This window comes from Micropterus salmoides, unplaced genomic scaffold (genome assembly GCF_014851395.1).
Source record: "Micropterus salmoides isolate LMB-PRFRI ecotype aquatic unplaced genomic scaffold, ASM1485139v1 Ms_hic_scaffold_19, whole genome shotgun sequence".
In the NCBI taxonomy this organism is placed as follows: domain Eukaryota; kingdom Metazoa; phylum Chordata; class Actinopteri; order Centrarchiformes; family Centrarchidae; genus Micropterus; species Micropterus salmoides.
In genome coordinates this window covers 8,654,819-8,682,200 of record NW_024041039.1, presented here as the reverse complement: position 1 = coordinate 8,682,200, position 27,382 = coordinate 8,654,819, and the positions used below count along the sequence as shown (strand labels likewise).

At 39.6% G+C, this 27,382-nt stretch overlaps 1 protein-coding gene across 5 annotated transcripts in view; it reads left to right on the top strand.

Annotated features, from left to right (window-relative positions):
- The window catches only part of slc8a3 (solute carrier family 8 member 3), a 114,859-nt gene extending 92,236 nt beyond the window's left edge, over nucleotides 1-22,623 (top strand). For 2 of the 5 annotated variants that reach the window (XM_038728708.1, XM_038728709.1), the window contains 4 exons: nucleotides 13,918-14,042; nucleotides 14,506-14,605; nucleotides 16,794-17,066; nucleotides 19,708-22,623. In XM_038728708.1, the coding sequence (XP_038584636.1) occupies nucleotides 13,918-14,042; nucleotides 14,506-14,605; nucleotides 16,794-17,066; nucleotides 19,708-20,084 (875 nt within the window). In that variant the 3' untranslated portion in view covers nucleotides 20,085-22,623. Of the gene's footprint in view, nucleotides 1-11,257; nucleotides 11,276-13,917; nucleotides 14,043-14,505; nucleotides 14,606-16,793; nucleotides 17,067-19,707 lie in introns of all 5 variants that reach the window. The other 3 variants (XR_005445600.1, XM_038728706.1, XM_038728707.1) reach the window with 3 other exon arrangements.
- Nucleotides 22,624-27,382: the final 4,759 nt, after the last annotated feature.

Below are 27,382 nucleotides of genomic sequence, written 5' to 3'. Positions count from 1 at the left end.
GAGAGAGGAGGGAGTGACAAAAATAGTCTGAGCATAAAAAAAGACAGAGAGGTGGCGGGAGACAAACACAGTCAACCAAAGAGACAATGAGCCACAGATAGAGGTGGGGGGGGGAGTCGCTCTGAAAGCCCTCACCATCTGTGATGAGGAGCTGGAAGAGCAGTAATTGTTCCTGAGAGGTGTGTGGAGGCTGTTCTCAGCACAGAGATATGGATGAGCCGCGTTGCGACCTGCCATGCCGGTGGCACACCACGGTGTCAGGCCTGTCTTGACGCACAGGTGAGGGCCAGCAGGGACACTAACCTTCAATGTGGGCTCTCATTAATGTTAATGTCAGTGATGACCTTCTCAAATCCTTCTGAGAACAACTTTGTTCCACACTGACACACCTAGCACTCTAAGGACGGGCAAATCAGGTGCTTTGCATCTTTCTTACAGTGGTGAAAGCCCATCTCTTTCATGCTGGACCCTGTGATGATTTGATTTATTTTGACTAGAATGGTTTATTTTCTGGGTGGCTCAGCAGTTGCCTCAGAGGGGTGAATAGAAGTCTGTGTGCTTGTTTGTCCATGCTGCTGTGAACAACCTTGGATGGATTACTGAATGAACCTACCTGGCACATGCCAGAGCCTCAGTCTGAAGTGACTGTTAACATGGTTGGAAAGTCACAGCGCTTGGTAAAAGTGATGTCCTGATCACATTTGTTAATAAAATTATGCTGCAAAAACATTATACTTGCTAAACACCAGTGTTTTATTACTGTCATTATGAGCATGATAGCAAGCTGATGTTGGCATTTAGCTTAAAGCACCACTGTGCTATCAACCTTGCAGAGCTGCAAGCATGATTATAAACTCTTAGTTTTGTTTGCTTCATATTACAACTGCACAGCTTACTAAGGCTAAAGTAGCATTTCATTAAAACACAGTAACATTAGTAAAGAAATAAAGACAGAACAGCAGAGTAGCTCTGAAAAAAGAAAATGAATCTCAGGCTTTCTTTGAAAATGTCCTGTACTATTTCGTAGAGTGGGCTGTAGTATTTTGTGTAATATCCGTGCAAATAATTGTCAGTGACAGTGAGGGAGATCTGAAGCAAAATTAGATGTTTTGTGTCCCTTTCAGTGTGGGTGTCTTGCTGCTACAGGTATGTAGGAGGGTGCGGGACTTTTATGTGTCTGTGGCCAGGAGCTCATTGTCTCATAATCCATCCATGTGACTGGAATTAGTGTGTAAAAGGATGCATGAATGAGTTTATATCCCTAATTATACATACATTTTATAGAACAGTAACATGAAGGTCATTTTTGTCTTTTTCTAGAATAAACAGTAGATAGTTAAATCATGAAAGTAGTTATTATTGTGTCAACAAAAGACTTACGTTGCTTAATCATTTGTTTTAATTTTGTGGTAACAGCCATTCTGGAGGATGTCCCATTTAGGAACAAAATTCTTTAAATACACATGATAAAATATGCATGCACAGGCTGTCTCATACCCAGAGGGTAAGACATGAAAGTATTAACAAAAAAGTTACTTCCACCACAGCCCTCTGTGGAAAATGGATAATAATGTTGAAGTTATTAATGTTGCATATGATAAGTGGATGTTGAGGGCTTCAGAAGGATCTTTTGGGCCTCGCCTATGTGAAAAGCCTATGAGACGACTTGGAGGCGGCCATGGCTCTGTCTGTCCACCCTCGGGTGAGCAGGGCTGTTAATCAGTGCTCAGGGTTACATCAATGATGTCAGCACGGTGGCCACAATGCATCACACTGAACTGCCGAGAGACGCATCCCTCCCTGGTGAATTCACTGTGTCTCCAGTGTTTACCTGCATGTCTGTATTTCCAAATATAAGAAGACAATTATACAAAACTAAATAGAACAAAAAGTGTAACACAAATATGAGAAAAGGCTGCTACAATAAAGCCATTTTTACCAGTGAACAGGAGGCTAATTTAAAATGAGAACTTTGGCATGAAGATTAAAATGAGGTTAATTTATTTTTGTTAAAGGGTTAGAGATTTCATGACAGTTAGTGGAAGACCTAACAACACATGCTAATAGTCAGTGGAGGAAATAGAATTCAGATCATTCTCTTTTTGAAGTTAAGTAATACCATAGTACAGTTCTTGGTTTCTTTCCAACACTGCTAATAGTGTATATGAGTGTGAGTAAGTGCATACTGTACATGCTGGTGAGTAAGCAGTGAACTTGTGAACCGTATAAAAACGTGTCTTTTTTTGTCTGAGTGCATAATGTTTGTGTTCACTATGTGTGTAAGGCCTAGTCTGATGACATTATCAAAGTTGGTAATCTGCTCTGTAATTGCCTGCTGCTGACACGGCAATGAGGCCGATATGGCGGCAGAATAAACAGACTGTTAACAAGTAGAGGGAGCTCGTCTCCACTTGATCCACACAGCACAGCGTGACATCTGGACTGGACGAATCAGGGAGAGGAGGAGAGAGAAAGACAGGCCGACACAGAGGAGCAGGGAATAAGAGATGCATGAAAACAGCAGATAAAAATGGAGGCAGAGAAGTGAAGAGTAACGCTTGTGGAAGAAATAGCTGTAGAAAAGGAGATGAGGTGGTAGTGATGTCTGGAAATATGAGCTATTATATGTTGTTATAATTTGTTTTTACTCCAAAGCAAAATATAATCAGCTCACAGATTTTTCCTTAAAATGTAGAGTTGCTAATTGCACCGGACAGGGCATTGTATTGTATTGTTTTATGCTGAAATGTATTAATGTATTGTGTTTTACATATCATGGAATTATTAGGTTTGTTTAAACAATTTAATCTAAAAAATATTTATTTATTGGTTGATCTGCCTCAAATAAGTAAAGTTACAGTATAGGGCCATTAAGCCCTCAAATTGTTTAAGTTCAAGGACAGAAAACATAATATTTGGCCAATAATTTCCAGAGGTAGTTTTTTAAAAGTATTTTGAGCATTTAGAAGAAGCAAAGAAAGACAGGAAAATAGAATTAGAAAAATGTGTGAGACATAGTGGGTTTCAGAGACAGCGAATTAGGGAATAAAAAAATTAGGCAGAGGTTGGGAAAGGATAAAAGAAGACCTTGAGAGAGGAAAAAAAGGCAGCGGAGGGAGAACCACCAGAGAATCGAGCAGGAATAGCGAGAGGAACGAGATTCTTGTTAATATGAGAAACTGTCCCATGTGAAATGCAGCATATGGGCCGATTAGGAGAGTCTCTAGTGCGCCCAATGGCAGGCTGTCTGTAGTTTCCCAACAAGCTTTCCCAACAAGCCAAGAGAGCTGAGATACAGATTACACCAAGTATGGAATCTAATTGTAAATTGATTTCAGGTGGTACAGTTTATTTTGTTTTTCTTAAAGGAATAGTTCGTTATTTTAGGAAAAAATGCTTAATTATTTTCTTACAGAGTTAAATTACAAGATTGATACCATTCTCATGTCTGCACCATAAATATAAAACATCACTTAGCTTAGACTTACAAAGACTGGAAATAGAGGAACAGCTATCTTGACTTTTTTTTGAAGGTAACATAATCTGCTTAACAGCAGATTTAAAGTTCACTAATTACCACATTCTATTTTGTTTGTTTACAGTGTACAAAAACGGGAAAAAATATTTCTTGGCCAGCGATGTGACTTCCTGGCTAGATGTTTCCCCCTGTTTTGAGTGTTTGTGCAAAGCTAAGCTAACCTGGTGCTTGCTGCTGCGTCATATTAAATGGACAGCCATGAGAGTGGCACCAACCTTTTCTTTTAACCCGTGGTAAGAAAACAAGTACGAATACTTCCCTAAATAACAAACTATTACTTTAAGAGGGAGGCCAAAGCTGAGAGAAAACAGCCACAGAAAAGTCCTGAAAGAAAAGAGATGTGGTCATATTTGGAGGAAAACAAACACATTTAACAGCTCTGTCTGTAATGTTATGAAACATCAAAATGTCATTTTTTACTGAGAATAAAAATGTTAGAAGGGATCACCTGCTTTGTGCTGTCAAAGCTTAGCAAAGCTAAACTCAAGTTGCTGGCACACAAAATAAAAAATACATTATTGTGACTGGTAGAATCTGCCAATTTTCCTGGCAATGATTGTATTTGTTTACAGTAATCACCCTAATATATCAAAATGAATGTGTTAAAGATTTATTGATGTCAAAATGCTACACGTAGCGGCTTTAATTAGCTCAGCATGATTAAAAACATGACTTTTCAGCCGTGAAAGACCTTCATCAGGATGCTCGAGTGAAATCATCCAGCATTCAGTTAAATTATCAGTTCATTCAGTCTAGCAGCGCTGCCTCAGAAGATGAAGTATGGTGTGTACTCAGCATTTTGACTTTGATTCCATGCCGTCAGAAACATGGATACAGCATAACAAGATGATGGACGCGTTACACAGCCTGCATATTGAAAGATAATAAAGGCAGCTGAAGCATCCGTCTTTGTCATCTTGTTTCTCTCACATTCCAACAGTGTGTGTTTGGTGCGAGTTGAGTAGCAACAACGTGGCTGCTCAGCTGTAATCCCAAACTGTTATTATTTAACACACCACTCTGAGCTGCAGGAAACACTCTGATTGTCTGCTGAGATCTCTGTGCGGTGTTTTTTTACTCACAGTTTGTGCACAGTTTGTGCCAATACGTCTGTAGGTGGATGTACAGGATGGATATAAATATCCGTGTGTGTGTGTGTGCCTTTATAAAGATTGATGACTCATCCTCAGTTCAGTAGTTTAACATCTTTGTAATGAAGCTTCATGATTGGCCAGTTGCAGAAAAACAGAGAAACATCAGTCTTCCCTCTATGTCTTCATCTCTCTCCACACATCCTTCCTCGTGTCTTCTCATCCATTCACTCCTCCTTCCCTCCTTTCATCGTCACATTAAACCATCATTTTATGCCCCCATTCTTCATTCTTACATCTTGTAGTCTTTCCTTTTAGCCATGCTACCAACATGGCTGCATGGTTGGCAATGGTCTGTCAGTCGGTCCATTACTTTGGTCCAAGAGAAATATCTCAATGACTTTTGGATGGATTGCCGTGAAATTTTGTTCAGATATTGATGTTCCCCAGTGGATGAATCCTAGAGATTCCCTGAAATTTCCTCTAGCGCCATCAACAGGTTCACATTTTTGTCATGACCACGATTGGATGGATTATCATGAAATATATTCATGTCCCCCTCAGGATGAATTGTTATCATGCATGAGAGAGCCTCAAACTTTTCATCTGGCTCCATCATCAGGTGGAAATTCTAATTCTAATTTCTGCAATACTTCAATTCATTTTATATACAGGTTCCAAACATCCTCCAATCACGTATGTTTGTGACCTATCTCTCACAAGGCAGTTAGGCAGTCCATATAAATATTTAGGTGCTCATTCAGTCTGAATATAAGAATGCTGAGCTTGCGTCATCTCTGCAACACTGCTTTTAGATTTGTACCTCCCCAGCCTCTCCCTGTATTAGCATTTAGTTGTACAGGGGTGTTTGTGAGCTCAGGGACAGTCTGTGTCAAGCTTGTCCAGAGCTTCAAATGAGCAGAACCACACAGCCAAACTAAAACGAATACTGCTGCAATAAATGGCTAAAGGGCAATTTTTAAACCTTTTAAACCATATTTTCACTTATTTTAGTGTTAAAATGACTAGTAGGTATAAAAAGATTTGGAATCCGTGCAGTAGATGGCTTCAACAGGCAGCTGCAAACCTGCTGCAGTGGCTGCAACGTATTCCTTCGGGGCAGTTCCGCTTGTCAAAATTACGTGCACAAAAAGTACTGCTTTTTGCAACTGACAGGCTCAGACTGTTATACCAGGTGTCTGATAACATCATGGAAAGGATCCCTACAAGTGACTCCTGGTGACACCCTTTGTTTTTAACAAGAAACAGAAGTCTCGCTCAAGTATCTCACTTTGAAATTTCCTGAGAGGCACAATGTTGTGGGAAGACGACCAGTGGAAACGTGATTTGGAGTTGGAGAGAGAAGTTTGTTTGTACTTTAGCTCAAATTACTGCTGTGGCAAAAGTACAGCCTCACAAAGCAGTTAGTATGGCTGCAGACTTTTTCCCTCTATCTTTCCATCCTTACATGTATTCACGTATGTGCTCCATTTGTGCTTTTATACCTCCATATATCAGTTCACACATCCTTTCATTCCAGTATCTCCCACCATCCAATCCTATTGCCCCTATCTTTCTGTGACTCATCATTAAAATGTTTGCTTCATCTCTTCCTATAACCTGTGGTCATTTCATCCTTTCACAATATGCAATCTTTCCTTTTTCCATTTATCCATCCATGCCTCTATAGTCTATTCACCAACCACTCTCTCCCTCATTCTGTACCTCTTCCATTCTTCCAAGTATCCCTGCTTGACTTGGTTCCCCATTGCTCCTTTCCCATATATACCAGTCTGTGTGTGTGTGTGTGTGTGTGTGTGTGTGTGGGTGTGTGTGTGTGGGTGTGTGTGTGTATATAAAGCACTTTATCCTGTTCAGGTAGAAAAGTGTTATATAAGTGCAGTTCATTTACCATTTCTCCATAACTCAAAACCTTCCTTCTCCGAGCTCATTATCCTCCATCCCCTCAATTTCTCCTCTCCCACCTCAACCAATCCCTGCAGCCTCCCATCTCTCAATCAATCACCCATCCACGTTGCCATTCTTCTGTCAATCTATCTATTTACCATCCCTCGATTCCTCCACACGCCACCCTTTCTTCAATATTCCTCCTATAGTCAATTCCTTGCTGTTCCATTTTTTTGCCAATCCCCCTATCAGTCTATTCCTCTATCCCTCCCATAAATCCTTTCACCAATTTATCCATTCACCTTCCTTACATCCACTAGATTCTCCGTTCTTCTGTACCTCTTACATCCATCTTTCCATTCATCCATCCACTCCTCCTGTCAAACATTTGCCAGCACCTCCATCTATTCATCAATCCCTGCATCTCTGTCCATCCTTTCTTCCTCATATCTACTGCTCTTTTCATCCCTCTATCCCCTTTTCTAATCTCCACAAGTGTCCATCAATCCACTACTTCAGATCCCATTCTTTGATACCTTTTCCATTTTGCATCATTGCTTCCTCCACTTATTTTTTCTCCACCAGTCCCTTCATGGCCCTTGTTTCTATTCCTCTATCCCTCTATAAATCCATTCAGCCATATCTCTGTTCCATCCTTCCTTCATGAATCCACCAGATTCTCCCTTCTTCAGTACCTCTTTCCTCCCTTCAACCATCCAAACATGCAGCTCCAGTCACAGGCCCAGATCCACCTCTGGCCTCGGTAACCAGAATAAGCCCGAAAAGTTAAATGATATTTCTGTCTTAAATAGCTGTGGAGAGAGAAGGCATACATTAGCTGCGCATTGACGCTGTGACTATGTGTGAGAGCCAGAGAAGGAACTTGTAACGAGACAGATCTGATTCGGTTAAACACAGAAACCCCACCCTACCCCTTCGCATGTTCACACACACATACACATACTCTTCCACCCCTCCAATTACATCCTTTTGGTTAATCTTCCCTATCGCAATTGTACTGCTGGCAGAATGACAACCTTCTGGACTGTGAGTGCAATCGGCACAATCACTTCGCTTTTGAAACACCTTCGCTTGTATTTCTGTGTATGTACACCTTTGTTTGTGTTGTTTGTGTGTATGTGTCTATACGTATTTGCAAGTTTGCATCTATTGCATGTCTGTTGCTTTTCTCTAGTAAACTATTTGTTAACTAATTGATTTTTGATTATTAATTGGAAAATGAAAGGTCACCTGTGGAGTACACTAACAGTTATGTTTACATTCTGTGTTTCTCACCAAAAAAGCATTGTGTGTATCCTTGAGGTTTAAAAAATGTATTAAATGCATTTCCTTCCTGATAATATTGCAAAACCGATTTTTTTGCTTTTTCACTTCGGCCCCAGTTGCTATTGAGAAGAAGCCAGTCAGAGGCTCGAATCAGAGCGGTAGAAAATTTTAAACACTTCGTCGTTGAATATTTATGAACAAAACACGGCATTATAGTTTCTGAATTGATCCAAAATTGACCCAGAATCCAAAAATGAATTAATCTAAGCTTCAAATTGTTTTGTCATTTTTTGCTTTAGCTCACCATTATTGATGCACATAACAGAATTTTAAGCTCTGTGATTGGATGTTTCTTGTCAAAACCATTGACTATATAAAACATGGATGTAGTCTCCATGACTTCACCCATTGTTTTCTGAAGAGCGATTGTGAAGCTAAATGTGGGTGGCGCCGATCATTGTCATCTTGGCAGTGCTTTGCTGCAGCTAGCCACCTGTCACAGCACCTACTGGTCACTCAAAGCAGCCATTTAAAATAAACAGGCTAGTTATATAAAAATACACTTCCCGAATAGTTTTCATGAATGGGGGAATGAGCTATAGAAAACTGTTTTTTGTACTAGGCTGTAAACATGTTTATTTCCGGTGTAAAGTTGGGTATTTTAACATTGGGATTGACTCGCTTTTGGAGCCAGCTTCAAGTGGCCATTCGAAGATTTGCAGTTTTTGGCTCTTCTGGGTTGGCTTTATATTTTAACCCCCGAGGTTGCCGCTTGGTCGAATCACAACTTAGGTGTCAAAGTCCCCAAGAAATGTTTTTATGTACACAGGCAGGTACTTTGTCAAAGAATCAGATATGACCTCACTCTGTTGTTAATCCTTTGTATTGGTGAGTCAACCAGAGCTGTTTTTCAATATTTTCTTTAGTACATTTTATAGAATAATGAATTGATTAATCAAAAGAATCATTAACAGATTTATCGAATATTAAAAAATAGTCATTAGTTGAAGCCTTAGTTTTGTACTTTGTTAGTTTGCATATCTCTATTTGTATGTATTTGTGCTTATGTACCTCTTTATTTTGTATGTGCTTGTGTGGTTTGCTTTCATCTGTTCCTGTTTGTATTGTTTTATCTGAATGAAATGACATACTGTTATTACTGACTGGGGTATGGACTCACCACAGCTGGGTTTTACACCACACTTGGCTTCAGATCAGCACAGCTCGGCTAGTACTAATGATAATGAAGCAAGTCGCCCACAGCAATTAATGCACTTAGCTACTAATGATGATTAACTGTGGACTGTATTTGATTCAGGGAGTTGATAAGCTGCCTCCGAACACAAACAGGTTAATTAGTATCATGTCTCAGTGAAAAAGGTTTCAGAAGGAGCCGGACTATTCATGGAGGATGTGAACAGCTTTGCTTTGTCCTTCAGAGCCTCTGATCCCTTTAGGAGTGTGAACATTTTGTCCTTGTTTTATGAATGTAAGTAGAAATTATGATGAAGACATCAAAAGGAAGAGTTGTCAACATGATTCTCTAGAGGCGTTAAGGCATGGGAAGGCTTTCTCCTCTTTCTTCATCCACTTATGGCGTATCCTGTCATGTAATTATCTGCCTCGCTGGATAACTTTTTGAGCCTCTTTTTATTCTTTATAATTTAGTTATGGTTTACACTTTGCCAAGGGCATCTGAGCATGTTTAGCTGTGTCACTGATCTGCTCTGCAACACAGCATGCAGATAAACAGTCTTAATCAAAATGCTAACAAAGGGGTGTGATAGTTTTGAACATCTGCATGAGGCACCTTCACCATCAGCATATTTTGTGCAATATGAGCCGTCTTTATTTTAAAAATAAAGAGAGAGTTATAAATCCTCAACACAACAATGGAGCTAAAATCAAAGAATAGAACTATTAAGTAATAGAATATAATGGTTTTCACCGTCTGAGTCACTAGCTGGGTTTATTAGAAGATGGATCTCTCCTAAAAGTATATCAAAACAAGTATTTGGATTACATTGGAAGGCTTTATTTGTACTTCAGGGATAGTTCTCTGCCCATCGAGAGAATTAGTGAAATGGTGAAATGTATGTAATGAAGTTTAATCACAATTTTTAATTTATATGAAGCAAGCTCCTTCGTTGTATTTATGTTGTTTATTATGTTTTATTTATTCTTTGTACAAAATGCATTTCTGTTCGCTTCTTCAATGTGCCCAGATTGTTCTGTTTGATCTGTTACCTGTTCTTCAGTGATTTACTGTAAGATTTTATCTTGCATGGAATCATGTTCTTTTTTACTGGAAAAAACTGAACAAAAATCACAGAAAAGTGTGATATTATAAGTCCAAGTGATGTGTGATTTTACTGATATTGACTTTTGAAATTCACTATTTGTGAATCTGACATTTTCAATGTCCCAAAAATTATTAAAATTAAAACATTACAAGGATTCAGTGCTTCTTCTGTTTAAATTTAATCTATTTACAGAATAGAAGAGCCTCTGAAGAGACACTAAAACTCTCCAACATGCAAAAAAAGGTTTTTAGGCTGACTGGCAGCTATTCATGGCAGGTTGAAGCAGGATTTGTTGTCGTTTGTACGCTGTCCCCCAACTGAAGCTGTCAAAGAAAATCCTGTCATCCTCACCTCCTCCATATTGACAGTGGCAAAACTGGCTCTTGCACAATATAGATCCCTCCAACTGTTATATTTCAAGATTTGTGTGTGTCACAAATGTGATTTTTGTAAAGAAGAAGAAAACACAATTTAACATCTGTTTTCAGATATAAAAAAATTCAACAACAATTTGGAGGACAAACAAATCTATATAATATACAGTATATATTTAGAATTACTATTTCTGTTTTATCTTTGACATTTATAGCTTAATTTATTTAAATACAAGCACTATGTACTTTTTATCTTTATATCATGATAATGGTGGGAAATAAAAGTAGCTTTATCCGATTTATTGTATTAAAAGGCCAAGTTGTGGCAAATGCATATATTGGTCCAATGCTTTATACTGAAACTGTTATATGGGTTTATGTATAATTATTATTACCCCCAAACTTAATCATCTGGCAACAGCTGGGAGTAATAAAGTTTTGAGTTAATGTTATGCTGATAGCTAGAGATCATTACTTAAAATATCCTACCATTTTGTTGATTTCTATCGAACATTTTCCCCTTAATTAACCTTTATTGTGCTTTGGTGGTATATATATGTAGATGTGAGTGTATATATTACATCTCAGGGTCGATACGCATTATCTGAGGCCATCACATTTTTCTCCTCCTTATCAACCTGCTTTCTTCCTTATGCATGTTTCTTCCATTTCCAGTGCTCATTGCTTTTTCTGTTTTCTCCATGCCTTCTTCCTTTCCCTCATCCTCCACTTCCTCGTCTTCCCTCTCACCCACAGCCCTGTTGTTAGCTGGCGGTAAGTTGTCCATTTCTCCTCCTCTAGGCATCTCCACTAACGTCATCTTCTCTGTGTGTGGTGTAGTTTTAACATCAGCCCTAAATTTGAGGGTTGAGGATGACACATTACAGTAGGTGGTTTATTTTGCTGCTTATGAGGATTTTCAGTCAGTACTCATACTTTGAGGGGCTTGATATAAATAAACTGCATGCTAACGCGGTTATCCTCTTCTACTTTCATTGTTACAAACAACACATGATCTTTTGCTGCTCTCTCCCACACTTAATGATGGATTTTCATGGTAATCAGCTGGTTAATTAATCATAAATCCATAAATTATGTTCTCCAGTCAAGAGCAAGGTTCAGACACTTGATAACTGTCAAGATAAAAACCTGCAGTTCCGAAATTAGAAATTTAATTACCTTTGTGGGACTGTGTTATTATTTTTTTCCCCTTCCTTGTCAAGGAAATTGTGTCATGTAATGGTGCAGCGCAGGGGGAATGGCTGGATAATCAAATTTTAAACATGAAGCAAAAGAAATCCTGTCAGGACTTGCGGGTACCCACTGTCTTGGGTGTGTAATTGATTTAGCTTAAGAGAGAGTGTGTGTGTGTGTGTGTGTGTGTGCAGGACTGATGCGCTGGTATAATATGCATGCCTCTGTGTTTGTGTGTGTGTGTGTGTATTTGTGTGTGTACAGGACTGATGCGGTGGTATAATATGCATGTCTCTGCGTTGGGGTGTGTGTGTGTGTGTGTGTGTGTGTGTGTGTGTGCTTGCTGACACGCCCTCCTATCAAGGGGACTTGGCTATGATCTTTAATGGCAATGTTAATATTTAATGGTAAGCGTGTTGTCAGCAAAGAGCAGCAGGCTGGGACTCGGGGCTCGTATTAAAGATGACAAGGTCTGTACACCAGGTGGCTCAGTGGGGGTGTCACACACAGAGTGGGATGAGAGGCCTTTGGATGCACAGCCACTCCTTCCTGATAGAGTCTGACAATATAGAATTGATGTTATGGCGCTCTTTGTAGTGTGCAGTGCACTCAGGAGCTGTGCAAAGCATTGTGGCTTCTTTCTACAGCAGAGCCACCCAGAACAAGTCTGACAGGCAGATAGAAGGACTGATCAGGGCTTCCACAAGCCATGGAAATCATTTTGTATAAAAGACATTGTAAAATAAAGCCTTAACAAATGCTGACATTGAATGGAAGGCCTTGAAAGTACCTGATTTGTTATTCTTGCTCCTCCCTACAATCACCACTTCACATCCTTACTGTGAAACCGTATCATGGAGATTTGCATTGCATTTAAAGGGTCCACAAAAAACACAAGCACAAAAGTTAATTCCAGCCCTTGGAAACAGTCTGACTAGTCCACTTACTAGCTGTTTCTAGAGCTTTTAACACCATTTTACACGGTCTCCATCAGCAGATGGAGTTTGCTCAGTTGTCATGGAGATGGATCTGTTCCACAGCTGTTATGATTTCATGGATGATACCTGTCAACAGATCCATCTTCATGACAACTGAGCATCTCCATTCACTGATGGAGACCGTGTAAAACGGTTAAAAGCTCAAGAAAAAGTTAGTAAGTGGACATTGAGTCGGATTTGTTTTGCCAGACCACAAAAACACAGTTTCTCACTTATCCCCAGTCGTATGTAATCATACAGATTGTTTGGGGTTTGGTTTTAAGTTACCTGTCTCTGACATTTCCTCAACCCACTGAAGACAACGGAGGTGAAGAAGAACATATTTAATGGTTTTCACTGGAAAGATCCACAGAACCGAACGACTTATTGTAAGTCATCCTACAGAAATAAAAACTCTTAAATGAACAAACTAATTTCATTAATGTTAATGTATTTGCCATTGGATTAATGTGAAAAACGTCCTGAATCTTCCATGTCGAACTGAAAATTATGTCAGCAGGAAGGTTGTCACTTGGTACTGATTGCTTTGAGCAAAACACTCAGTAGGCCAATAACCCCCTCCAAGAGAACATGAACAGGATTTTAGAGACTGATATCTCAAAACCTAAAAAAAAAGGGAAAATATATGTTTTTGTAATTTGGGCTAACCGACTTTTAAAATGAAGGATTTCTTGACAAAGTCATGGTTTAACAAGTGTTCCTTATGACATGTGGGACCTTGAAAGTCATTGTAAACTCCAACTCTTTCGGATAAAAGTAGAAAAATGGGAAATATAGATAAAATAAAGAAATAGATCTGCACTAAATATTTGCCTTTTCAGTGTTTGCGTTTTGTGACTGATCAAGCATGGAAGTTTTTCTAACCTTTACATAACAAAGTTGGACTGCCACCAAGACACCTGCCACAGAGAAAGCTTTTAGAAAGTGGCTATTTAGTAGGCTTTACTACCATAAATGTCATAGTTCGCTTTTGCACTGATTGAGTCGGACAGATGTGAATTGAAAACTGCATATTAAAAAAATCTTGTCTCTTTGTAAAGCCTGGACATTATAAAGGCTGAATAAATTCAAGCTGTCACCAATGAGATAACCTTCTGATGCTTTGTTTGTATGCTGTGAAGTACAACACAACATGCTAATCAGCTGAGCGTCCTCTTATTTTGATTGCCATCTTTCTCACTGTGATTGCATTTTATTTTGCTCCCTCTCGTCTTCTCCGCTCAGATGTACCAGACAGGAAGATGACATCAGACGAGGAGGAAGCCAGGCGCATCGCAGAGATGGGAAAACCAGTGCTGGGGGAACACTCCAAGCTGGAAGTCATTATTGAGGAATCATACGAGTTTAAGGTGGGAAAGGTTACTCTTCAAACAGAGCAAACACAGCCTCAAATGCCTGATTATTACAGCTGAAACCAATGTTTTTAATGCAGTCAAACAGATACTAATTCAACTGCCACCTTGCCTTAAAGACAGCTACAGAACATATTTCTAATTTTAGCAGAGGGGACTGTTGCTCTTCAGAGGCTTCCCAACCCACATAGATGCATTTCCAGAGGAGATATGGTTTATATGTATCCTCTCACCTCCTCAGTCAGAAAATATACCCACCATATTTGTTTCTGGCATGTGGTTTTGTCATGCATCAAACAAGCGTTTCTGCTGCCTGGAACTTGATGCCACTGCCATCATGTGGCGAAGCTCATGTATTTCTCTTTTCACTTTGTTAAAGCAGCCTCACACTGATGCAGATGGTAGACTCTCAATAAATAAGGGACAAATTCCATTCTTGTGTCTTTATTGTATCTCACAGAGCACAGTGGACAAGCTGATCAAGAAGACCAACCTGGCACTGGTGGTGGGAACAAACTCCTGGAGAGAACAGTTCATGGAGGCCATTACAGTCTCTGCAGGTACTGTAAAAAAAACAAAAAACAAAAACAAAATATCATTGTGACAATTTCTTTGCAGGAGGTTTTATTATCAGACACTCTAAATGGTATTTTGGACTTTTAAAATAAATAATTTGACATTTTGGTAAATATGCTTATTCGCTTCTTGCTGAGAGTTATATGTGAACATTGATACCACTCTCAAATCTGTATGGTGAATATGAAGCTACTGCACTACTGTTTTTTGTTCAAATTAAAGAAACAATACATTTTGTGATTATTAGTGAGCTTAAGAGGTGCTGGTAGGTTACCTGTCGACAAAGCCAGGATAGCTGTTTCCCCCTGTTTCCAGTCTTAATGCTAAGTTAACTTTTACTGCCGGTAACCTCATATGTAACAGACAGATATGAGTGGTATCAACCTTCTCATCTAACTCTCACATATTGAATGTCGTCATCTCAAAATATTGGCTTCAGCTCAAAAATAATGGTCTCTGGAAAAACTCATTTAGTGGAATTCTCTGTGAAAGCAAGGGTCTTGAAACTGTGGAATAATCTTATGTATGTAAGAGAGAACTCATCCATCATGTCAGGCGACAGCAGCATCAGCTCACCCTGCAGCCTGCAGTGCAGCTGCCGCTGTGTCCGCTGCAGTCACAGCCACCATGTAGTGAGCTCTGTGAAGGCCTTGGTTCGTCACTTTGGTCCTGAAATATTTAATCCAGCGGTGCTCTTTATTTTTTCATGACCCACCCATGGCTGAAAAATGCATGCACTCACATGGCCTGACACTTTGAATCAGCACAGTGTCCCTCCTGTTCGATGAGTTTCCTGTGAGCTGCTAGGACACATAGGACGCCCTGCTCCTCCAACTTAGGAGGGTGACCATTTACATGCATTTTTAGCTGTTGTAAGATGACCTTTTTATGTAGAGGAGCTCACAGTGAGTGGGGTTCTGAAGGTGACTGAATCTGTCACCTTTAGGTTAGGTTGGGGAAATGTCCCTTTGACTAATTTGTCACCCTGCCGATCAGTTCCACCAAATAAATCTGCTGCAATGTTCACAATGCGTGAACTCAGCCAGAAAGCCAGAATAAACTGAGCTTGTGTCTGTCCCAAATCTATACATCCCATACATTACACTACATACAGTACTAACAGTCATAGATACTGTTTTAGCAGTTAGTGCACAATATCATCAACATCCTTCACATATTTTTGTAACTGACTGTTACAGCCAATTATTAAGATGAATTAATACTTGTGCTTGTTTTCCAAGATCGTTCTAGCTGTGGGAGATCCACTTCCTTTGTGCACTGCATTGTGGGACTATCAGCAGCACCCTCTAAAACCTTATTTATTATATATGCTAACTGTCTAATTTGAGTATACTTCACATTTCTAGTGTGAGCACACTAAAACCTGCAGAAAAAGTGTGTTGTTTGGATATGGAACGCGACATGAGACTTATTTACCCATAAACAGAGCCAAAGCCAAGGTTAACCTAAAGTGAAGGTTTTTTGAGTTATTAGAGAATAGTTTAAGAAATCAGGCAATGGATTCTGCATTATTAAAAAAATGTAGAAACAGTAAAATGTGTAAACAAAAGTTTGCAACCTACCAACTAAAGCAAAAGTTAAATGTATGTACAAACTTCATCCCCATCTATTAAAAGACAAAAATTATTAATTAAAAATGAATCATGCTTCGTGGTAGTTAATAATCTTGAAATGTATTCGTAGCATATTTAAAGTTGAATATACACAACAGTAACGTCGGGCTTAAGTGATATGATGTCTCACGCTCAACAATTTGCCATTTTTAAGTGAATGTTGTTCTCTTCCTTCCCCTCTCTGTCATCCCTTATCTCCTTTATCGATCCTTTATCTCGCCAACTTTGTCCAACTCTTCTCTGGCTCTGTACTCTCTCAACTATGTGCTTCATCATCTGTCTTTCTTTTTTCTTTCCCTGTCATATTCTCTTTTGCTTTTTCATCTTCCATCTCTCTGTCTTCTTTGCTCTCTCTCCTAATATTTGCTTTCCCTCCTTCGGCCTTCACTCTTTATCTTTGCCCAAATATTCTGCTATCTCTTTGTCCTCTCTGCTGCTCCATTCTCTCCTGTCATCCCATTACGCTTCAATCTTTCCTACCTTTTACACCCTAAACTCCTCCGCTACCTCCCCCCCGCTCGCTCTCACTTCTCCCCAGGAGATGAGGACGAAGAGGACACAGGGGAAGAACGGCTGCCGTCCTGTTTCGACTACGTCATGCACTTCCTCACTGTCTTCTGGAAGGTCCTGTTTGCATGCGTTCCTCCCACAGACTACCTGAACGGCTGGGCCTGTTTCGTCGTCTCCATCATTATCATCGGCCTGCTCACGGCCGTCATTGGTGACTTGGCGTCTCACTTCGGCTGCACCATTGGCCTCAAAGACTCAGTCACTGCTGTGGTGTTTGTAGCACTTGGTACTTCTGTCCCAGGTGAGAAATGGACACGTCATTGCTGAAACACTCATGTTTGTAATGTTAATTTCTGTCCTCTAAAGTTTTGCATATTAATGTTTTTATGTCACTTGATGGATTATATGGCTCTTTATAGTTTGTGAAAATCTCTGACTTCATGAGATTTTTCAAACAGCAAACCTGCTTTGTCATCAAGATGGCTGATATTCTTATTTCCTCCAAACTGACATTTTCACCCGGCAGGAACAATATGTCACCAAAAACCTTGACTCTGTCAGCATATTTGTTATTAAAGGGCCTACGTGCAGCATTAATAAATCATAGCTGCATTCATTTTGGAAAAAAAAAATATATATATATTATAAACAAACAAGACCAATACAGAGAAGATTGTAGGCTTCCACTGGCCTTCGCAATGTAATCATATTTTGAGCAACAAGTGGATTTGGCCAGAAATTGAAAATATAGAGAGTCACTCCCAGCATGTTTATCTTCTTCAGGATACTGAAAGATGTCGGGGAACAGTGTGACAGTAACGGGAATTGTGGAAGATTCTGGAAACACTGACTAACAAAACTAAATAACACTAACAACACTAATAAACTTCATTGTCTCCTTTATTTTTTATCCAAATTATACTATGAATTACACAAGAGTATAGTGATGTTTAATGGCTTTGAAATCCAGTTTTCTCAATCAGCTGTGAACGATGGGACCCTATAGTTTGAGCAATTTGGTTTTTGTATATGAGTTTGAAGTGGGTCCTCGGAAAAGGGTGACCAACATTTGATTTCTGTGATTGAAAGATCATCTTTGACCTTTGAAACAGCAGCTTTGGATAGATTTTGCTCAATTTTAATGGAATTATAGATTTTAAGATTGTTTTAGCTTAGTTTGGCATAAAGACTGAATAGGACTGGTAATAAGACAGAACAACAGGGAAACAGCTAATTACACATAATAAAATCCAACTAAAGCTCACTAATTAACATATTTTATCTTGTTTGTTTTATCCATACAAACACTGATATGCAAATATGTCCTTTCAGGACTTCTCGTCCATGTTGGTTAAAGTTTGAGATTCAGGAAGTCATATAGGCTCTGGCTTGAGATTGCAGCTTAGAAAATTGTTCTTGTTCTTCGGAAATTTTTTTTTGCATAAGTCAACAATAATTACCCTCTTCATTTTTTAGTATAGCATAGTGGATGAGAACACAGCCCTGGCTCTGTAAATGGGAAACAAACAAAGTGGCCCGCACCTCGCCACACTATTACTATTGACTATTCCAGCCAAGATTTTGTGTAAGCTAACTTTAAATGACTTGTCCACGGACACTCAGCTTGCTTTCTAGTTTACCAAGACATGCTGTTGTTGTGATGGTAGCTATAGTAGCAGGAGAGTTGTTAGAATCACTGTCACTTCATAGCAGCAACTACAGCTTATGTTTGTTACATTACTTGCTGTGTCGTTGTTTGCTCTATATCATGGTATTTTTTGCGGAATTGTATTTCTCCAGAAATGCAATGCATGCTGAAGCCAATATTTTGAAATGCAGAAAAGTCTAGTGTGTAATATTTCTGAGCATCTATTGACAGAAATGCAATATAACATCCATGACTATGTTTTCAGTGGTGTATAAACACCTTACATAATAAACCATTATGTTTTTATTACCTTAGAATGAGCCATTTCTATATTCATAACCGCGGGTCCCCCCTTCCACGGACGTCGCCATGTTGCGCTGTCATGTTTCTACTGTAGCTGAAAAGGGACAAACAACGCTACAGAGAGCGTTTCATCACTAAGTTCTTCTTCGTCTTCTTGTAGAATTCAGGCAGTGTACTGCCTGACACTCATCACTACAGTGAATATGTACGTTCAAAGAAGAAGAAGTAGAAGAAGTAATAATATACAGCAGGAGTCGGCAAATAACCTTTGCATCCGCGCTTTTATTTTGTAGGCAAAAACATTAAAGAGGAAGTTATTATGTGTGTAACTGTTGCTATCAAGACTGAGATCTATTTCAGCACCCCTATCAAAGTATTTATTTATTTATTTATATTTTTTGCCGCTATCAAAGCACCATAATCTGGCAGTGGGCCAGATATGATTGCTGGCAGGCAGTTTTGGCGAGGGTCCATAATCACGGAGAGAAGTAACTTGTTTCCCTTGTCAATGTTTGTATAAACTATATCTATTATATGATGTATAATGGACTGTGGCGCAGAAACAGTGACATGGTTACACACTCTTGGCTTACATTTTCTATGTTATCTGTTAGTGGCCAAGTCACAATAACATGGTTTTACTGAATAATTAAGTAAATATAATTTCTTAATAAATCTACCTAAAGAAACCTCATTTCTTGACTGGCACTCTCTGCTGTCTCATAAGACGACACCTTTTGTCCTGTGTCAGCAACTGCAGCCTTCTTACGCTCTTTGAAAGGGTAGGGACATTGGTAGACTGGAAAGTTGGTTGCAATTCACAACCTCACCACTAGATGCCACTAAATCTTACACACTGAACCTTTAACTTTGAATCAAAAGCTCCAGACAACTCTTACATGGACCTTTTGGAGAGATTGTTTTGTCAACTACATTTTTAAAAATTACCATAAAGGAAAATGGTAATGACAAATGACTTCTCTCTCCACAGACACCTTTGCCAGTAAGGTAGCAGCAGTCCAGGACACCTACGCAGACGCCTCTATTGGGAATGTGACCGGCAGCAATGCTGTCAATGTCTTCCTGGGAATTGGCTTGGCCTGGTCAGTGGCAGCCATCTACTGGCACATGAAAGGGAAGCCGTTCGTGGTGGAAGCTGGCTCGCTGGCCTTCTCTGTCACTCTTTTCACCATCTTCGCCTTCCTTGCCATCTCGGTGCTGCTTTACCGGCGCCGAGCCCACATCGGAGGAGAACTGGGCGGGCCCAGGGGACACAGACTGGCCACATCAGCCTTTCTTTTCTGCCTCTGGTTCCTTTACATCCTCTTCTCCAGTCTGGAGGCCTACTGTCATATAGAGGGCTTCTAAACAGAAAAGACCTCAGCGTGAGAGGATACACACATACAGGGGTTTAAAGTACAACTTCAGAGGTAAAAGAGTGAATTCTCACTGCGGAATTTGGGTCAGTCTTGTATGGTATGAAAGGACAGGAGAGGTAAACCCGGGGTTTTCCCAGACCTCCCTCCCTCTCCCTCTCTCTCTCCCTCAACCCCTTCTGTAAGGATGCTTTGAGGTGTGTATCCTGCCCTCTAGTGCCGACAGGCCTGTTCGCTCCGGCTATAGGAGAGCCGTCCTGAGCCTGTGCGAGTGTGCTTACAGTTGGGATTGGGTTACCACAGAGTCCAGAAGATGCCGATGCCAGGGTGGTCCTGCATTCCACTGGAAGAGACTGAGGTCTTATATCTGGAGAGAGTTGAGTTAATCAGAGGTATATATTTTTCTCAGCATCTGAAGAGAACGACTTTTTTAAAAAAGTATTTTGGGGATAAAAATGCAAAAATAAATAAAACAAAAAAAATAAACACACACACACACACACACACACACACCCACACACACAAAGAGGAATAAAAGAACTATTTTCTGATCTATGTTAAGGAATAGCAAAAGATAATATCATAAATGGGAATATGTTGTTGAGTGATGGTGGGATGGATTCATAGTATTTATTTTTATTTGCATAGTTTCCTAAGAAGCACTGCAGAGTTCTCAGAAATCACACAAAGATGAAGAAGAAGAGGAGCGACAGTGACAGTTCATACTGGCAGATGAATCACCATTCAAACAGGCGAGGAGGAAGAGGTGGACACTGCCCTGAACATTACTTCCGTACTCTATACGTATCTATATATAATATATTTCCATATTTTCTGTATATTTTGAATATTTGTTTAAATGTGGTCACCTTCTGCTCTAACAATAGAGGATTTCTGTGGCAAAGCGGGAGGGGAGGGGGGGTCAAACTATATACTGGAACGATGTCTTCACATTTCTAAGAGTTATGTATCTTGCCTAGGTAAAAGTACGACATTGTATTTTATTTATTTACTGATATCTTGGTCTCACTCGAGTTTTCACCTTTTCAATCAGAAATCTGAAAAAATAAAAAAAACATGTTGCTGCAGAGGTAAATTCAGAGGTATTTTTCTACTGTTCCTTCCATGCACTTTGCTGTATAGTTCTATTTATGGAGACTTCTACTTGTACTTGTGCAAAAGGCCAATATTAAAGGTGTCACTATGGACTGAACAGAGTGCCTGTGGAGGGAGAGGCGTTTGCTGCAGCTGCCCACACCGACAAGCTCTTTGCTCAGTTGAATAATAATAAGAGTTTCTTCCTAAAATTCTGCATAAGCATTTTTAAAGCTGCATTAAAAGATTTTTGGCCACTTGGGGTCAGTATAAAAAGCTGAAATCACAACATCTGCCATGTTGTAACCTTAAAGAAAGCCAAAGTCCTGGTGCATAATAATAACATAGGCCTACTGTTGAGCTAGGTCTTGTAGTAATTTGCATTATGACAAATATTAATGTGAGATTGAATCAGGTTTTCTCACTGGAACAGCTCTTCTGTCACTCTGGCTCTATATAAAGTTGCTATGGTGAATGTGTTAGCAAACAATTGCTTATTTACACATCCAGTAGAAACAGAAACATAAGCATTCATTTGGAGATGTTTCTGGCCACCTGGTGAATGTAAGTCCAATAGTCCCTCTCCTTTTAGCTCTGTTTAGTTCTCCTACAACTCCAAGGGGAATATCGTACTTTTTAGCTGCCACATATTGCACTTTTATTTCACCCTAGATGCTAACTTTGTTTGCTGTTTGGTGCTGGGCAGGAATCATGCAGCGGAGTTAGCTAAAATTGCTACTTAATGGGGCAGGGGTGGTGGACTAGGGGGAAAGGGGACTGAGCAAACATGTGTCCTCATGTGAGGAGGGCCCACAAGAGTTGGGTGATTTTTATTTTATTTGTGGGTTTGTAACTATGACCAACAACTTTTCACAATTACATGTAGTCATGGTATCCATTGTTAAATATCGATTAGTGCAGCTTTAACAAAGTAAAATATATTCTTGCCAATACAGGAAATCAAGGTGATTCAGTAATCAGATTTGTTGGTGTTTTGTTGGCAGCGCTTCAAAAATTGACTCATAAATTACATGTTGGTTCTATTTCAACTTTTGATCATTATGTAAAGAGTAGGTGTCAGTGATGCTCATTTTGGATTGAAACTTGAGTGAAGAAGCCGTGTCGAGAGCTGCTGGCGTGGGCGGGCAGCAGATAGCGCCAGGTTGAATTTGAAAGTAGCCTGATATTGATAATGAATGCTGTTTAACACATGACTGGTGCTTTGTTTTTAAAATGAGAGATAAAAAATCACATGTTTGAAACTCCCAAGAGCAGAAGAAAATATGTTTATAACTTAATTTGCATAAAAGTGTATGTTATTATATAATCAGTCAATTCTTGGCTAATTTAAAAATCACCCAAGAGATTACCAAAGAGGTGGGATGCAACATCTGTTTTAAAAAAAAAATTACAAAATAAAAAGTGAACAAAAAAAAGAGTGACAGTAAGTGGCAGTGACACTGTATTTCCACATGGGGGATGTCAATCTCCAGTCTCTGTGGTCATCCCTTCTTCAACTTCTCTACTTAGCACTCCTCCTTCTCCTCCTCAGTGTTCTTCCTTTGTGGTGAGCAGTGTTGTAAATACGTCTTGTGGCAGAATCGGATTCTCTTTTCCTGGCCCTGGACCACACCTGCTCACCCCACTCTGTCTCAATCTCTCTCTATCTCTCTTACATTTAAACACACACATTCAGAGTAAAGCGATGGGTCCACTGCTGCACACGGGCAGATGGGCTGACTGTCCCAATCAGAGGCAACACAAAAACCCACATTATGTACATAATTTTCAGTGTATGTTTACATAGACACAGTATAGGTGTCCTGGGTGGGAAAGCATGTCAACACAACTTTCACATCTCATCTGCAGTCGCTTCATCTGAGCCAGTGTCAGTGGAAGTGTGAAGTTCTAAAGTTTTTATTATTTATTTTTTCTAAGGCTAATTTTGTCACCCTTTCCCTTGTTAAAATCCTGCAACAGGAAACGTTTTCAGTCTTGAGTTCAGCAGGTTTTCATAATGTCAAGGAATTACCAGTGTTCTTAGTTTTATCTTTGCCTCTACTGGCTATTTGAATTGTTTATTAGGTTATATTCTTGATTTTATCTGCTGGGATGTGTTGAGCTGAACGTCAGCCGGTGTGTGTTAGTGTGGTGTGCATGTTGCCGTGCTGAACCCAGGCTGTGCGGCCTCTTCGCGCTCGTGTGCACAGACAATGTTGTTGTTGGTCTTCACAAGGACACGACTCAAAATTGGATCTGTTATTTCGTCCTAAAAATATATGTCTTAATTCTGTAAAAGATGGAAAATATTTATCATACACATCACCTCTCAAGGCACCGGTCTCTTTTTTTTTTCTTAGCTTGTAGGATGGAAGTGAAATATCACCGTACAGTAGTTGGACTTGGTGATGATGTTGTGCGATACTGAGGATACTGTTCTTTTAACTTTTAACTTTTTTGTGTGTAACAGAAAAATGGCACATTTTAATGGATGGGTATGTTTTTCCTGGCCTGCAATGAGATGTCAAAATAAAAAAGAAAATTTTCAAAGCTGATGGTGTTTTGAGATTAACCCGTTTTGTTCTTTTACAGTGGAATAAAAGCAGCTTTCTGATTCAAAAGCAAACACTGGTTGAACTGACTTAAAACAAGCCTGACTATGTGTTTTTGAATCTGACTAGGTGTTATAATATCTTATTTTTATCTTATTGTCACTGTCACCAAGTTAACTTTTCAGGAATGAAGACTTGTTTACAGCCTGACCGCGTTGTGTTTTGAAGATTATAGATTTTGAAAGGTTTCCACAGACAAACCAAATCCCTTTAACTCAAGATAAAAGACAGAAATCGCCAAGATTTGTGTAATTATGGTTTTTCACAAAACAACAGTAATTTGTTGTGTCAGTACTTGCTGCTGTTTAAATATGTTGCGGTGAAAAAGTACTGTGAGTACTGTAAGTGTTGTCCCAAACTGGAGACATGGAGGTGTGGAGATTTTCCACAACATCACTTTAGATGGATGTTTTGTTCATATCTGTAATTAATTCAGGCATTTTTCAGGTACATGAAAGCTTAATTGATTATCAAAGGGTCCTGTCTTTCTCACTTCACACCCACAAGATCAGTAAAGTCTTTACTTGGTGGCTGATAAAAAATAAGCCTTTCAAAAATGATCTCAATTGTGCTAAAAAAGAGTTTCATGTTCAAGTTTCCAAAGTAAAATCAGAATCAGATTCAGAATCAGAGGGAACTTTATTGCCAAGTAGTGTCTTACACATATGAGGAATTTGCTTTGGTGATAAGGTGTAGACAAACATACAGTTGACATAAATAAATAGAAATATATAAATATGTCAAATCAAAAAAGTCAAATCAAAAGCAAAACAAACCTTCAGCTGTCACATGTATGGAAAAATATTTCTATAAGACAAGTAAATTTTTGAAAAGTTTCTCATTACAAAAACATAATTTTTCAGGGTGTAAAGTATGAAATAGTAACTAAAAATTATGACATAAAAGTAAAGATTTTGACTAACATTCGCTTAGTGAGCTAAAATGTTCAATCTTTTTCTCATATACTTTTGATTAACTATTTCAAATTTTGACAAAGTTATAACGCTATCACCGATTATATATATATTATATATATTATATATCGATTTGACTTACTATTTCGTACGTTTGATTTATTGGGCCAAAAATGTGACATGTGATCTCATAATTCTAATTTAGTATTCTACATTTTTAGGATTTTATCTCACACTTTTGACTTAGCCTACTATTTCATAATTTTGAAAGGGTAAAATACAATTCAGACATTTGATCTTATTCTTTAGATTTAGCAAGCTTAATGCTTGAATTATTAACATTTTTATTTTGTATACTATTACACCATCTTGATATAGTGAGTAAAAATTTGGACTTTCTATAAGCATTTTTATTTTTACCATGACAAATTTGTATCTTGTTTTTTTTTTTTTCTTGCAGAAATGGGCTTTCACACGTCATCTTGTCTGTCACCATCTTCCCAAATACTCATTTTATTTACTGCCTCCGTGTGGCTACACTGACATCCACAAGTGTGGAGATGATATCCTGTATCTATACAACAAAACACCAAAATGAGCAAACAGATTTTTGTGAAATGTGTCAGAAAGTGGACTGAAGTGACAGTGGAGTCTTGGTTGATTTGTCACTTTTGTTCATGCAGACTTAACATGTGAAACACTTGCATTACATGTATGTGTGTCTACCTGAACTGGGTGAAGTTCAAACTACGGTATATTCCTGATGTTTTACCACACAGTAGTTAGGGTTTATTGTTTTTGTGATTTTCATGAACAGGTTGGAATTTTGTAAAAAGTAGAAAACTAAAATCGAGAATCTCTCTCTCTCTCTCTCTCTCTCTCTCTCTCTCTCACACACACACACACACACACACACACACACGCACACACCTTATCCTCTCATCACCTCACTGAAATAGTGGAAATTGTTCATTTTGATTGTTATGTTGACTGTTTTTTTACTCCTTGCTATGGATTCTGTTTTTATTTCAGGGAATTACGCATGGAATTTAACCTTAGATTGAGTATTTTATAACGTTTTATTTTTTTTTATTATTTTTTTTGAGGAGGGTCAGTAACTAAATAAAGGAGACAATCTGAAGAAAAGCAATACTTCCTTGTATGTGTTTAATTGGCATGTGGCAGGTTCATGCTGTGAGAAGGGTGACCAGCACTTGACGCTGAGAAGGAGGGCGGGAGATGAACTGTTGCTGACGTGTCTGTGTACCAATAGGAAGCCGGGGGTGATTCGCACGTTGCCACAATTGGCTTAAAAAAAAAGCCAACTGCGTCCGAGGGGTTACAGCGATGATTGGTGAAGGATTGTGCATTGAAAGTCATCAAGCTGTAGCTGTGTGTTTGATAGCAGCCAGTGGGGACTGAAAGGCAGCAGAATGGTGCTTCCAGTTTCCTGCAGTGTTTGTGTGCGGGATTAGGCACTACTTAGCTGTGCATGTGTGTGTGTGCAAACGCAGGGCGTTCCGAGCCGCCTAGCCAGCCGCGTCAGGTGGATGCGCCTGCAGTGATCCAGGTCGCCCCTATGGATCGCGTCCATGGAAGTCTTCAAACCCGCTTTGGACAATAGTTTGAGTCCCAAGGCGTGCGTTTCCTCATCGGACGTAGCAGAGGCAGATGTTTTTCGCTGGCCGACACCGGATAATGGCATCAGCGCCGCGCCGGATGCGGGACCCGCCGCACCGGGCTTCTGGACGGCCGTGTTCGACTATGAAGCGACTGCGGAGGACGAGCTCAGCTTGCGGAGGGGAGACCTGGTGGAGGTCCTGTCCAAAGATTCCCTGGTATCGGGAGATGAGGGATGGTGGACCGGTATGATAGCAGACCGGGTTGGCATTTTCCCGTCTAATTATGTGAGCAAAGGGAATGGCATTCCGGAGGAAATACGGGACACCCCAGAGCAGCAGTACTCAGTGCCTCCTCTGCACCGTGAGTATCCCATTGTGCTATATGCCTGGGCTAATGAAACCAGTGTGCTATCACTAAAACAGAGCACAGGTCTTCCCTTGTCTTTTGTCAGAAGGCCAAATAAACGAGAGTGCTGTGTCATGGTAGGCGCAGTGCACTCCTGCTGGCCTAGAAACTGGCTGGCCCAAGCATCCTCACAGCTTCAGGACCATTATTCATCACACTGCCTGTCAAACAAACAGCCAGCTGCGGTCAGTGATGCACCCAGCCTCAATACTCAAATTACAATGCACTGCTTCCTCAGCAGAAAGAATATTAATCAGAACTGGACATCCTAATCCGTAAACATGCAGTATTATCATTAGATGTATATAGCTATATTAGCTATAGGCTATACCTTTATTGTGCTCTTAGGAAATGCCTTGGCGTAATATGCATTCAATTTTAGGGGACTGGCACCAAAATTGTGCTGCAAGAGAGAGAAAAACGTCAGATTGTGCTTGCAGAGAAAAAGCTTCTGCAGCTAAATGTGCAGCCAAGGCCTCAGATACAGTAAGCAGAATCAAAAGCACCTATAGTGCACTGCACTGTGGGGTCCAAAGTGAAAACACTCATACTTCTTTGGTCTTTGTAAGCTGTGTGCAAAAGGATGATCTGCATCAACAAAACCTGTTTCCCCACCGATAAGAACACAAACAATTACAAAC